This window comes from Fukomys damarensis, unplaced genomic scaffold (assembly GCF_012274545.1).
Source record: "Fukomys damarensis isolate Sample0158 unplaced genomic scaffold, DMR_v1.0_HiC HiC_scaffold_4, whole genome shotgun sequence".
NCBI classification, from domain to species: Eukaryota; Metazoa; Chordata; class Mammalia; order Rodentia; family Bathyergidae; genus Fukomys; species Fukomys damarensis.
This window is the reverse complement of record NW_022900916.1, coordinates 22054906-22069601: the sequence shown is the minus strand read 5'-3', so window position 1 is coordinate 22069601 and position 14696 is coordinate 22054906. Positions and strand designations below refer to the sequence as shown.

The 14696-nt window shown below is 35.6% G+C and overlaps 1 protein-coding gene and 1 long non-coding RNA gene across 4 annotated transcripts in view; one reads left to right on the top strand and one right to left on the bottom strand.

Moving 5' to 3' along the window:
• The window catches only part of LOC117283374, a 38257-nt gene extending 35941 nt beyond the window's left edge, over positions 1-2316 (bottom strand). Inside the window, exon 1 of the long non-coding RNA XR_004514344.1 lies at positions 2264-2316. This is a non-coding gene — a long non-coding RNA (uncharacterized LOC117283374). The remainder of the gene's footprint in view (positions 1-2263) is intronic.
• Positions 2317-5217: 2901 nt separating this feature from the next.
• Positions 5218-14696, top strand: part of Tmem196 (transmembrane protein 196) — a 59075-nt gene continuing 49596 nt past the window's right edge. For 2 of the 3 annotated variants that reach the window (XM_010610839.2, XM_019205515.2), the window contains exon 1: positions 5218-6353. In XM_010610839.2, the coding sequence (XP_010609141.1) occupies positions 6189-6353 (165 nt within the window). In that variant the 5' untranslated portion in view covers positions 5218-6188. The remainder of the gene's footprint in view (positions 6354-14696) is intronic. The other variant, XM_010610840.2, reaches the window with a different exon arrangement.

Here is a 14696-nt window from a genome sequence, read left to right as displayed (position 1 = left end):
TGTTTTCTTTTTTATAAATAATTTCTTCCATTTAAAAAATCAATATATTAATATTAAGTATTCATCTCTAATTTTGGCTTATTTGCCTTTTCTTTTCATCATAATTAGTAGTTGCTATAGTTTACAGCTTGCTTAGAGCTTTATCTTTAACTAACTCAATCTCAATTAATACTGAGTTACTGCACATATAATGTAGCAACTTTATACAGACTGTTTTCATTTTGTTCTCCCCATTAACCCTGCTGTTATTATTATATATTTTAGTTACACATATGTCATAATGTCAAAAATATACTATTTTCCTTTCAACATCCAACTTTGAGTAAAATTAACTATCTACAGTTACCAACATTTTACCCATATAATGCTCAGCAGTTTTGTGTAAATCTAAATTTCTTTGTGACATATTATAATTCTGCTTAATGGATAATTCTTTTAGCATCACTTCCAGTGGAGATCATGCAGTAATAAATTTTCTCAATTTTTGTTAAAAGATATTTTTGCTGGGTATATAATTCTAGATTTAACAGGGTTTCATTGTATTTTTTTGTTTTAATGCTTTAAAAAAACATTCAACTTATGTTCTGTCTCAACATTAAATAAACAGTCCAGAAGTCTTACCTTAGCTCCTGTCTACATAATGTGCCCTTGTTTCTCTGGCAATTTTTAAATTTTAATTCTGATTACTGGTTTCCAGCAGCTGATTGAGACCTGCTTTGGCATAGTTATCCTACTTGCCATTTACTAGGCTTCTTCAACCTGTAAATTCATAGTTCTCATCAGTTTTGGAAAAAAATTGCCATTAATACTTGAAATTTTGCATGTAACATTATGGAACTGCATTTTAGGATATAGCTGCAGACTCAAGGATTCTCTAAGGAGATTTATGGATCTCTTTTTCCATGACACTTCCTCCTCTCCAGCACTCAGCCCTGAAACTTCTGACCACTTTAGTAGCTTAGTCATGTCAGGTTGCTATAACAACAGAGCACAGACTGGGTAGTTAAACAAAAATTACTTCCTACCATTCTGGAGGCTGGGAAATTCAAGATCAGGGCATATTCAGTGAGGGCTTTCTTCCTGATTTATAGATACCTGTCTTCTTATTGTGTCCTCACATGATAGAGAAAATAAAATCTAATCTCTTTCTTTATGAAAAAGGATACTAATTCTATCATAAAGGCTATGCCTGGTATATCCTCATATAAACCCAGTCAGCGACCCCCCCTACTTCCCATCTTACTCTGAAACGCCCCCTCCACCAAAGATCTCAATTCCTAACACACCCCATTAAGGTTTTTCACTTTCAACGTACGGAATAAATTTTGGGGGAACAGAAACATGGAGTCTTTACTCCCAGCCCCCAAGAACTAATATTTATCTAATTCCATTATTTTCTAAAGACCCCTCCTCCTGTAAATTATATGTCCATAGTCAGAAAACCTTGTTTCTCTTCTATGGTTCATCACAATTCTGTGCTATCATATCTTACATACAGTTGAAGTCCAGCCCTATTTTCTTTATAGTGGCCAGAAGTGAAGGTATCCACATAATTAAAATTAGAACTCACTACGATATCCATGTTACACTGATTTATACAGGTATATATATTTACATGTTCAAATGTTAAGTATGTTCATTTATAAGTAGAAAATTGTACTAAAGGTATTACTAAGTATTATATTTTCTCAGATTAATATTCACAAGCACTAAAATTACTTTTGCATAATGATTTCTAAGCTCTACTCAATAAAAGCTCAGAGAGAAATACATTGTGATTTATTATCTCTGTTTATTTTTAAATAAGAAAGAAGATCTTTAAGCTATAGCTTTCTCTTTTTAGCAGAACCACTTCTTCAAATCTGAGGTAAATCTCTAGGTGCCATCTTTTCTAATCACATGGACAAGAGTATTAAAATAGTGAATGGCTTCCAGCACTTGAAAACTGCTTAATTGTTTGAAATCATTTTGTAATTTTTCTTTTGCCTGATTTTTTTGTACTTTATTGGCCATTCAGTTCAATGCCTGTGGCCACCATAAAAATTTAATGTATGTCATGCACTCTTAATAAGATCATGATTGATATATTTAAAATTAATCATTTCCATTTTGAAAGCTTTTCAATAACCCTATATTAGTGGCTGAAATTATCATTTTTGTATGTGCTTCATTACAGTAAGATAGGAAATATCATAGTTCTCTGTTGCTGTAACAAAATACTTCCAACACTTGACCAGAGGGAAGTTTTGTTATCTTGTCTTACCATTTTTGTAGCCCCAGTCCACTGTTGGCTGGCCCCATTGCTCCCTTCCTTGTGAGGATGAAGGACATCATGGCAAGGAACGCATGGTAGAGAAGTGCTCACTGTTTTTTTGTACTTTATTGGCCATTCAGTTCAATGCCTGTGGCCACCATAAAAATTTAATGTATGTCATGCACTCTTAATAAGATCATGATTGATATATTTAAAATTAATCATTTCCATTTTGAAAGCTTTTCAATAACCCTATATTAGTGGCTGAAATTATCATTTTTGTATGTGCTTCATTACAGTAAGATAGGAAATATCATAGTTCTCTGTTGCTGTAACAAAATACTTCCAACACTTGACCAGAGGGAAGTTTTGTTATCTTGTCTTACCATTTTTGTAGCCCCAGTCCACTGTTGGCTGGCCCCATTGCTCTTTTCCTTGTGAGGATGAAGGACATCATGGCAAGGAACGCATGGTAGAGAAAGGTGCTCACTTCATGGTAAAATAGGAAAGAATATGAAAAAAAGAGAAAGGGGTAAATTTCCATCTCCCCCTTCAGGACCACACCCCTCTTCCCCAGTGACCTACTTTCTCTCCACTAGGCCACACCGTTTAATGGCCATCCACCTCCCGGTAGCACCATAGGATGGAGATCAAGCCTTCAGCACATGGGCTTTGGGGGTCACTCATCCAGATCATAGCAGGGAGTATTAGTCTACCAATTAATGCATGTTTCTTTGTCCAGATATAAAAAATTCTACAAATCTTATTTGGGTAAATTCATATGCAGAGATTTCAGAACCCTTTAATACTTAGTGGCAAGAGTTGATCTTTGAGGAGAACAATAATGAAGAATTTTTTATTAGGTGAGGAGTTTCATAAGAATTATTTTGATGCTACACACACATTTACTTGTGTCTTGCACAAGCCAGCAGGTGGCAAGCTTACAATTTTTTTGTGCAGTTGCTCTTACAGAAGATGTAGATTAAGTTATGTCTCAATGGACCTTATGAGTAACACTTCCCATGTATTATAAGGAAATAAATCCTTGAATTGTTAGGTCCTTGAAATTTTGGACAGCAATGTGCTTCATGTATGGTGTAGCCTTACACTTATTTCTTTAGCAAATATTTCTGAGGAATCATGGTAATAATAACAATAATCATTTGCCAGTTTGAACTCACTTGTTATCCTTTGCTGACATGATTATAAGGAAAATTTAGATGCATGGGGGCTTACTTTACATAGGGAGCAGGTTGACATCAATTTAAAAAGCACACAAACTATACTTTATGCTCCAGAAGATTTAATGTAAAAATATAATGAAAATTCTAACATTAAAAGTTATGTTTTCAAACACAGAATATTGATGCTTTCTATACTGATTGTTTTTATTTTTATTTCTAAAACTATTTCTAATTTATTGTGACTCAGTATTTTCTGGAAAGTGAGGGAAATTTAATTTGTTCTATGTAAAATTTCATTTTCAATTTTCAAAATTATGAATTTCAGAACAATTACTCAGTATCAATCAACAATATTTATATTCCAGCATAAATTGGGGTTTGGCATATTTAACCTCATTTTTAGCCATCATATTTGTCAGAGATGAAACTTCGGACAATATAAGATTTTCTCATTTCTTTTATTCTTTAAAATGCATGTGTTGTTAACATCAACTCTACATTCTCTACAAAAATAAGATCTCTTGCAATAAATTTTTCTTCTACCTACAGGATTCCATTATTCATTTATTTTACTGGTACTACAACTTGTTATTAATTTCCAAAAGAGGATGAAGAAATTTAATTTTGAAGAACCAGGGACTAAGTGCAAACAAAGATTAGGCAACAAGAATATTCATTATTTCTGTATAAAAATTTGGATTATTTGGATGACATTCACAATATTTAAGTAAACTATGCGTCACTTAAGCCAAGAACTTCTGGAGGTTTCTAACAATTGCACATTTGATGTAAACACACTTATTATAGGTCAGCATAAGGGTTTAAGTTTTTCCTCTAAATATTACAATAATTGATTCTTTAAGGCTTAACTGGTAATTGCTACATGCTCTTTATTTCTAAGGAAGTATGACTAAAAATTTAAAATTACAGAATAAATATATGAGAAAGGAAACAAATTACAATGTACAGTTGAATTTAAACTGTGATACAAGCCCTGAATCAAGTTTAAGCACACTGAAGTTGGCACTTGTGCTACAAAATTTGGACTAGGGATCTCTCTGCTTTTGTCTCCTTAGCATTTGGGATTTTTAAGGAAGAGGCTTTGCCTCACAGAGGTGCCTGCACTACACTATGTGCTTAGAGGTCAAGGTGCCCCGCTGTACCCTAACTCCATCTCTTTCCCTCCACGTCCCTTCAATCCATCTCTAACTGGAGAACCATTATCGGAAAAGACAATTCACACTTCGAAACCTCCTCTCACCTCCTCACTTCCCGGACACCCTTGATGGAATACCTTGAGATTTATTTCTTGAAGTAAAAAAAAATCAAGAAATCAAAAATGGGATTCAAAAGATGATTCCCAGACATCTAGAGTCCCCTTAGCATCAAAGACGACAACACAAAACTACCCAAGCAACACTTTCCTGGGCCCTGATGATTCTGACCAGGGCAGATTGTCAAAAACGGTTGTGCATTAAGCCAGATGTTTAAAAAAACAAAAGTCTGTTCCAATACAATATTTAAATGAACATATCTCTGGAACTTGAGTGAAAGCAAGGGTCTGCTGGTTGGAGAGCAGTGTGGTCACATCCCCGTGAAATGTGACAGCTCCAGTCAATTGCTCCCTCCCCTCAGACCCGACAGGTGACAGGTCCTGGGCTCTCCTTAGGAGCTCATCCAGACACAGGAGTTTCTTGGAGAGGGCCTCACAGGGTCCTAGCGAAATCAGGATTCTGGGCTTTCTCCAGCCTCTGCTCCTCTGACGGTCTTTGCTCACTGCTCCCCAACTCGCGGACATGCAGGAGAAAGTTTTACACCGAATGAGCCCCGTGTTGACGTAGGCATCGCCTCTCCTCCCTGCTGGATAGACGCCCAGAAAGGAGCGAGTGGGGAAGAGGCGGAGGTAGGGATCGCTTAGATTCCTGTGGTTAGTTAGGGTCTCGGGAGGGACGGATTCAGGGCCAGCCAAGAGTATCGGTCCTAGATCCACGAATACATCAGGCTTCGCCCTCCTCCGTCAACCTTCTAAATCCCAATGAGGTCATAGCGATGAGAGAGAATCAGATCAAGAGAGAAGGGGGGGAAGAGGACGAGGACGAGGGAGAAGAAATCCAGACGGAAAGAGGCCATCAGACAAGGTCACTTTTTCTGGCGACACAGCAACTGCTAGGAGCGTGGTGCTGAATACCATCCGCCAGCTCCGCCTGGGGACCGAGACTCGCAGAAGCGCTTTGCGTTACCACGAAAACAAAGGAGAGGAGGCGAGAGGGAGACACTGAGGGAAGCTCTGAGCCCTTGGTCCTCCGGAAAGCCAAGCTCAGCCGTGCAAGGAAGGGAAGGGCGTCCGACAGGTCTGCGAGGCTGAGGAGGGGCTGGTTTCCCTGCGGAGAATGGGGACGCAGCAGAACTCTGGACAGAGCCTCTCGAGCGCAGCTGGCTCCCCGGTCGCGGCTCCCTGAACGCCCAGCTCCTGACTTGTCCTCTTGTGGATACCTCCTCCGAGCCCCGCAAGACTCCTCTCCAGTCCTGGCCTGAACGTGCCAGGGGGTGGAGCAGCACTTTCTCCTCTGGTCGGGCCAGGAAAAAGGATCTCTGGTTCTGGAAATCCAGTCCTTGTGGATAAATGTTTTGCTGGTGAAGAAAGAAAAGTTTGGGGATCTGGTAGGGGGCGTGAGGGGTGAGGTCTGTGGAAGAAAGAAGGTGGATGGTTGGTTTCCCTCTGATCGGAAAGGAATGATGACCCAGGAAGGATGTGCACCAGCGGCCAGATTATTGGGAGCCTCTTGGTGCTCTCTGTGCTGGAGATAGGGCTGGGGGTGTCCAGCGTGGCCGTGGGGGCGGTCAGCTTCAGCCTGGCCCTCCGAGAGCACAAGCCTCAGCTCGGAGACTCGTCCCCGGTATGGAGCGGGGTGTGTGTACGTTGAGCCATTTCACTCTCTCTTTACCTCTTTAAAGTGATGGTCAGTGTGCGTGCTTTAGTAGCTCCCTCCCTGGGAAGCAAAATCATAAATCTGCTCTGGCTTGCATGGAGGTCCGTATTGGCAAGTTCTGCTTCTTTATGTTGTTCTTTTTATTAGTTGCCCCCCATCCTCTTACCTGGGGTTAAAACCAAATGAGATGGCTTTATTTATACTTGTGGTGAGGGGGTTCATTTTCGACTGGCTACTTTTGCAAAGGGCTGGCCAGTGTTCATGATTTGGGGTGGCACCTATGAAGGAGAGATTCACTTAGTCTTTTGTTCCTTTGAGGAAGAAAATCAAACTGAGAGTGTTACATCTTCGTGTATCACGAACAAGCAGGGAATGTTAGTTATGCATTTATCTCTGGGCAACAGTGCCCAAGGTACCCCAGAGGCAACACAGCGAGGACAAAAAGAGAAGTACTATGTGTCTGTGAAAGGAGATGGGTTGCATATTATCCCAGCAAACATTGTTGATGATTTTCCCTTGCTAGTTTTCTGATATCATACCTCTGAAAACTCTTTGGTAAGTTCTCGGCCATAAGTCAAGCAAGCAACACTGGTAAGAAATGCAACATTCTAATTGGTGATTAACTGGCCTTAAAGAGCAGCTAAATGCTCAGAGAAAATGTCATAGTGTTCTCTAAATCATGTAGCAGACTGAGCAAGCTTCTTGTGTAGTTACTTAGGGTGAATCTCAAGGAAAGCCTTGAAGACCCATTTCTTCCACCAAAGATAAATACTATAGCTCAATGCTATTCCTAATGTGGACGTAATAGTGAAAAACAGCTTTTTACTCTTCTGCAAGAGACGGAGCTGCCATGTATTTCTGGGGTTTTAATTTGATTCTACCTAGATAATTTATTAGGACATTCTATTACTGATAATCCATTGTTTTTCACAGTTATGGCTTCATTATTTAAGCTTAAGTCACTAAGCAAAAATGACCATTTAGGAGTACATAAAAAATCACTCCCAAGTAATTTAAGAAGTGCCCTGACATACTTCAATCATGATAAAATTATGATTTGTATGACTGGTTTTTATGTTTTAATTTTTCAGGTTCGATAAAGGATTATAAATTAGAGAGCTCAAAAAATTTTAAAAACCCATATTTAGTTCTAACATTGAATTCCTGCAAGAATCCTTGTTTTAAATTCAGCAAGTTACTATCAACCTCTAAATAATTATCTTTTCTTAATTATGCAAGTTTTGCTACCATATATATTAAATTTGAGTTTGAAAGGATAAAAAAGGCACTTGTTATATCTAATAATTCTACATCTTGCATGTGGTTCTAATTTTTTGTTGTTGTTACCAGGAATAGAACTCAGGACCTTGCACTTGCAAGGCAGGCAGAGGAAACACTGAGCTAAATCCCCAGCCCAGTTATAAATATTTTTAACCAGAGTTATTGTTATAATTATTATTATTATTGTATAACCACAAATAACATTTTTTAAACTTCTATTGGACAGCTGTTAAAATGAAGTATAATGCCAACAGGTAGAGAAAGAGTGAGAAAATATGATCCATGAGTCTTAAGGAGAAGCCTCAAATACTCTTCAAGTCACCCTCTATCTCAACATGCAAAATACAGTGTCCGTAGACATAAATTGACTCTAAGTAATAATAAAGCATCCAATTCACATTAAAATTTTTTGAAAGATGACTGTATTATCATAGTACCATGTAAAATGAAGGTTAAATGATTTTTTCTCTCTTTCCAGACTAGTTAATATTCTCTAGATGAGTCAATGTATGAGTACTTACAAAACTGAAAAATTTGGTTCAACCCAGGGAAAAGAAAATAAGTAAGACATCTACAGTCACTGTTATAAAAAATTATTTCTATTTTTAGATCCAGTTTTGTTTGGGTTTTTTGTTTGTTTTTTGTTGTTTTTGTTGTTTTATTTTGTTTGTTTGCTTGTTTTTTTGGTATTGGGGATCAAACTTGGGTACCTGCACTTGTGAGGCAGGCAGCAGCACCACTGAGCTAAATTCCCAGCCCTAAGAATTATTTCTATTTTTAACTGGCAAAATTCACCTGGGTTCCTAGGTTGAATTCTGTTCTTTGGATTCAGTGAAATTAAACAATGCATTTGTATGAATGAATGAACCTGAAAATTTTTATAAGACCAACATGAAAGATCAGATTTGCGAAGAAACAAATACTCATTTGAGATCATTGTGTTTGTCAAATTACAGACTAGCTATGTAGATTCTTTAACTTGTTTTTGATAATGCATTTGTGATTCAGTCTGAACCATCTCTTAATTACTTCAATCATAAATTCATATCACCAATGTTCATAGAGGACTTTGCATATGAAAGGAATTTTATGGTTTATTACAGAGGTTATGAAGATGAATCAGAACACTACTTTCAAAGGGGCACTGAATCGTTAAAAGAAAAACAAGACGGGCAAGTCACTAGTTTTCTCGATGGTAAGAGGTTAGAGTGTGATCTCAGAGAGATACAGAGCAGAAAGAAGGAAGAAAAGTTGGCATGGTCAATGAACTATCCATGAAAGAAGTATTATTTTACTATTAATCTTGAAAATTTATTGAGATGTGGTGTCAATATATCACAGTGTTAATGAACCACAGTCTAACATCTGAAGTCAAACTACCTGGTTGTAAATCCAATACCTGCCCACTTCCTAATTGAGTGACTAGCCAAAGTTTTTTCATCTGTAAATAGGATTCCAACAAGCATTAATTAAATAATTCTCTTAGTAAAGTGTGTAGCATGAAGTAAACACCAAGTAAATATTACCAGCTAGTACTGGGTTTACAAATTTGCAGTTGGTGTTGTGAAAAAGGAGAGCCTTTCAGGTATCATGTTTGAAACCAAGGAAAGGGGATGGCATGAGTTGTGCCATGAAAAGGGTATTCTTGTGGTTTTCTGGGCCTCTAGTGTGAAAAGATGTCAAGAACAGGTGGAGTCCTTGAAGCCAGACCATGGGAAGCTATGTGCCAATCTAGAGCAACAGATTTAATGCTTCATATTTTAATAATAATGGTAATAGTAACACGAATTCTTACTTCTCAAAGAGACTCCAGGAAGGTGCCTTAGGAATTTAGATAAAAACTCATTATTCTCTTTAGTAAATTAAGAATTTTAAAAATGTATAGCGGGTTGGGGATTTAGCTCAGTGTGGCTCCACCACGTGCCTCGCAAGCTCAAGGACCAGAGTTCGATCCCTGGTACCAAAATAAATAGATAAAATATATATTATGTTTACCAACTGAAACTTTACAATAATTGACGTGCCACAAAACACAGTCTATAATCAGACTGTATTTTAATTAGTGCCATAAAACTTTTTTCAAAACATTAATATAATCATTACAAGACTTTTGAGTTAAATTTAAAAGTCAATGGACCAAAAAAGCTGTAGTTAAGACATGTTTCTTATAAATAGAGACTCTGAAAGTACAAGCTTTTCATCTATAGCAAATGAACTAAGGTTCTGAGAAGTCAGTTTGATTATTTGACCTAAACATGTGGATATCTTTTTACAAAGTGGCTTTACAAAGAAGTAGTATCTACATAAAGGATTTAAAATGCATGTGATTGATACTAACATAAAGCATTTCCAGTCAGTATCTCATAATCAGACAAGGTGCTTCCAGTGACTAGTCTAAAAAATTGGGTGGCTGGAAGGAAGAAAAAACACCTATCTATCTATAATTTCATAGAGAAAAACAGCCTTATGTTGCTTTATAACACTTTCTTTTCTTGATTCTTTGTGACAGCTGCTTAGTCACATAATAAAATCACAAAATCAGAAAGCATAATTGTTAGAAGAAAATGAATGAGTCATTGAGTAAACTGCTTTGGAAAACACATTCATGAAAATATAATCAATATGCAAGATTTGTTCAGAGTAAAATTAGGGTTCTTTCCAATTTATTGTGTGAAAGTTGCTTTTCTCAAAATATCTACAATGTGAATGGGCTGAATTTGGTAGTACTCAAATCCATGATTCCCTCACAATTTCATATTGTTACTCTATGTTCTCATTTGTAAAATCTAAATATTCAGATGATGGTGCCCAGAACAAAGTTTTATTTAATGTGCATCATGCTATAAGTTCATCCATTTATATTGAAAATTTATCCTCTAAATTTTAATGTCATGACAGAACATTTCAAAGATTAGATTTCCCATATGTAAATAAAAAGGCAGTCTTTTAAGTTATTTAAAGTGTTCCTTATCTAGTGATTTAAAATTTGAGTGATTTTATGGCTTATTTTTTAAATGAAGAGTTGGTTTGTATATCATAATATTATCTGCTTAATAAAAGTGATGCTTTGTTTGGGTGAAACTTACAGCATAATCAGTGCACATATCTATTCTGTAGATCTAAATTCACCATGGCAACAATTCAGCCAGTTGTAAGATTTCACTGAGACACACTTTTGTACATTCTCATCCATAGTACAGCAGCACAAATAAGAAGCTTTATGTAAATCATAATAACCATAAATATCATTTTAATATTTAAATATTAAATCTAATGTTTAAATAACAAAGCAAATTGTGTCTTTAGGGTATTTTTATTGCTTGTGACTTAATGTTTAAATTTAACATTTAACTTAAAAATAATAAAGTGAAAGAAACTTTCCAGTTACTTTAAATGTGCACAATTTGAAGCTAAAATGTCTCTATCCAGGTATATATCATATTCTCCAAAGCTGAAATACACGAGACTTACACTATTTAGCAAAAGATGAAAATTAGCATGAGATGTAAGCACTGCCTCTATCTACAGAAAAAAATATAAACATGATTGTGTCCTGTTTTAAAATTAGTTTTAATTTAAAATTTAGTTTTAATTTTGTGAAATTATTCTCCCAGTCTTTTTGTAGCATAAAGTCTTTTTCCTCATAGCTCATCATTAGTCACCATTATCTTGTTATATAATATTAGAGATATTCCTCTATGCATAAATGGGTTTTGAGGGGCATGTAGCCCAATTGTTACCAACTGGGATATAATTTCTGAATATATTAGGCCATTCATAAATTCTGTTACCACCCAGGTAATCTCTTGCATGACTCATCTTCTCATTTATGGTCCAGTGCTACAGATTATGTACTAAGCTTAGGCAATTAAATAAGTTAAGGAAATCAAACTACTAAGAAATGCAATTATTATTCAAGGAAACATATCATATAACAAAGGAAGAATAAATGTCTATTTCTTGTATTGATTGTTGTTATGGTGTAAGGAAAATGGTGGTTTGGCCAATATGTGGTGAGATTTTTCTTAGTCTCATGTAGTATGTGTTGGGATTTTTATGCAGTCTGTGACAAAAATCTACTTTGGAATATCAGCCCTTATCCAAGGATATAATTTATCATAAAGTCTTTGTCTTAAGAACTTTAGAAAATAAGTGATATTAAGTTATGAATCATCTACTTGTTGATTGTTTTCTTCTCTGAGTTTGGATGCTTTTTCCTAAAATCTTTGTTGGTTCTTTTTAGCTAGATGATGCAGTATTTCCAATTTTGTCAAACAATTTAACTTTTGACTATATTCAGTTATTCCTTATATAAGATTTAATTATTTTGCTAGGTGAGAGATATGTCACAATCATTCAACTCCAAATATGCATCTTTCACCTCGATAAAACTAAAATAGTTTTGTGTGTATTAACATACACATTGAACCCCAAATTCACATCTGCCCTAAAGACACACACAGACAAAGATGGATAAATCTCAACAATGTAATATCCACAGGATGTTGAATCAGAAACATCCTTTCACTAGTGTAGTGTACCAAGCTTCATAACTGCATTAAAAATCATACACACACACAGCTGAGTACCCCTCATCTGAAATGATTTGAGATGAAAAATGCTTTGTATTTCAGATTTTTTTTTAAGATTTTTTGAATAGTTGCATATACATAATGATATATTTTTGGGAAGAAACCCAAGTCTAAGCCTAAAATTCCTTTATGTTTCAAATATACTTTATATACATTTCCTGAAGGAAAATTTATATGATAGTTTTTGTGTATCAACTTGTCATAAGACATAAGGTGTGGAATTTTTCACTTATACTGTTATGTCAGCATTCAAAGGGTTTCAGAATTTGGAGTATGTCAGATATCAGATTTTCAGATCATGGATACATACATTTATAGGTATATGTATATTTATGTATATCTTATCCTATTTATTCAAATGAGATTTCTATACCTAAATAACTAGACCTGATGTTGGAGAAGATATTTGGCCTTATCATTTGAATAATCTAGTAAAACTATCTGGTGCCCTTCTAAAGCTAGATGGTTCAATATGCCAAATGAATAGTGCCCAGATAATTAGATGATAGCATATAGATAATCTCATTGAGCATATTTCTAGGAAACAGAGAAAACAATGATGTGGCTAATTTCCTCTGTGATATAAAACAAACACACAATCCTTCTCACGATTGTGTATCTAGTCTACATGTAATTTATTCCAATTGAATGACAATTCAATTGGATTCATATATCTCAATGCATAAACTAAGTCTTTCCACCAAATTGCAGCTTCCTTATTTTTGAAAGAGAGAAATTCTAGTACCTATATAATGCAGCAATCATGAAGCTCAGAAGGCAATACTGTTTAACTGTTGGTGCTGAGTATGGTACAGAGTCTTCCCTACTACTCCCTCCTGCTGTTCCATCACTACCCGAGACCCAGAGCCCACCAGTGGTGATGGCTTCCAACGTTTTCCAGCATCTTTACCCAGCTCTAGTTTAACTCATTGTTGTAATTGTTGTTCTTGTGTAATATGTGTCTAGTTGGATTTTGATTTAATTCAAATATAAGCTTATTAATGTTTAACAACGTGGTCGTTAAAAACAAAATTGTCCCCAAATGTCCACATTAGAGATGTTATATAAGTGCTTAGCATAAAACTGAAAGAAAAACAGCCCTTGGTTCCAAGATGTATATCCTTAATCAGAAGAAAGATTCATGGGAAGTTTTGAGACATGATAGATATGTGAATGTAGCATCAGAAATGGAATCCTATCTTTGAGTGTCTCTCCTATTGATGGTGGATTTGTAAGTTCATAAATTCCTTGTGTTCAATTGTTCTCATAGATAACTGGCATATAAAAATAGGAATGTATGCATTTAATTGGCAATATCAACATAACAGAAAAAAGATAATTGTCTGGGGGAGTTATTAAGATCAAATTCCAACTTTAGCATTTCCTAGTTGTTTGAGCTTGAGGGAATTACATTATCTTGCCAAGAAACCAGCTACCTCATCTGCAAAATAGCAATACTATTCATTTAACCTCAAACTTCTCTTAAAAAATAAATGTAATATTTATACAAAAATGTTTGATATATATGTCAAGTATTCAGTAACTATCTTATTTGCTTTTCTCATTATTGAGACAAAATATCCTACACTGAAAGTTAAAAGAGGAAAGGTTTACTTCACTCACAGTTTCAGTTCATAGTCAACTAGCTCTAATGCAGTTTGGGCATCACAGAAGAGAAACAGTCCATGGTGTTGCAGGGCAGTCAGAGGCAGCAAGCAGTGCAGCAGCAAAACAAAAACAGCAATAGAAGCAGCAGAAACAGCAGTAGCAGCAGATGTATTTATATCCCTTTATATTTCATGAAGGCTACCTGTCCTTTGGGCAGTGCCACCCACACCCATGGTGTGTCACCCTTAATTCCAGCATTATACATTTAAACCCAGCATCACATCTTTAATCCCAGCACACACACACTAATCCAGTCACCTTTGAAACTCCCATCCATGACTCCATGATGCTTTGGGGTACATCTAGATACAAAACATAAAAATAACCATATCCAATGCCTGGCAACGATTACGTATTTTGTTATTTTTCTGAAAAAATACATATTCGGCATATGGTTTCTGCATATTACAGGTAGATTTTATTTTTATTAATCTCTGAAGAGGATCTTTTTGCAAGACCATTGATTAAATTGTCTTTGAACTCTGGATTTACTAATATTTTAGTTCTTTACCCTCTAGTAGAAAATATATTTTCATCACCAATTTTGTACATGGGTAATAGTTAAGTTAGTATGCATGTTCCACAGTCTGAGAAATAATTATTTTAGGTAAACGTTGAGACAAAGAGATATATTTTTGTTTGTTTTACCAAGTGCAGATGTGGGCTTAATTTTCTCATTATTTTTGGCTGGAATTTTGGAATTAAGAATTTTTCTTTAGTTATCTCTTGACAATTGTTTTCCTACACAAATTATTCTCAGGAATTAAATAATGGTGACATTAATAAT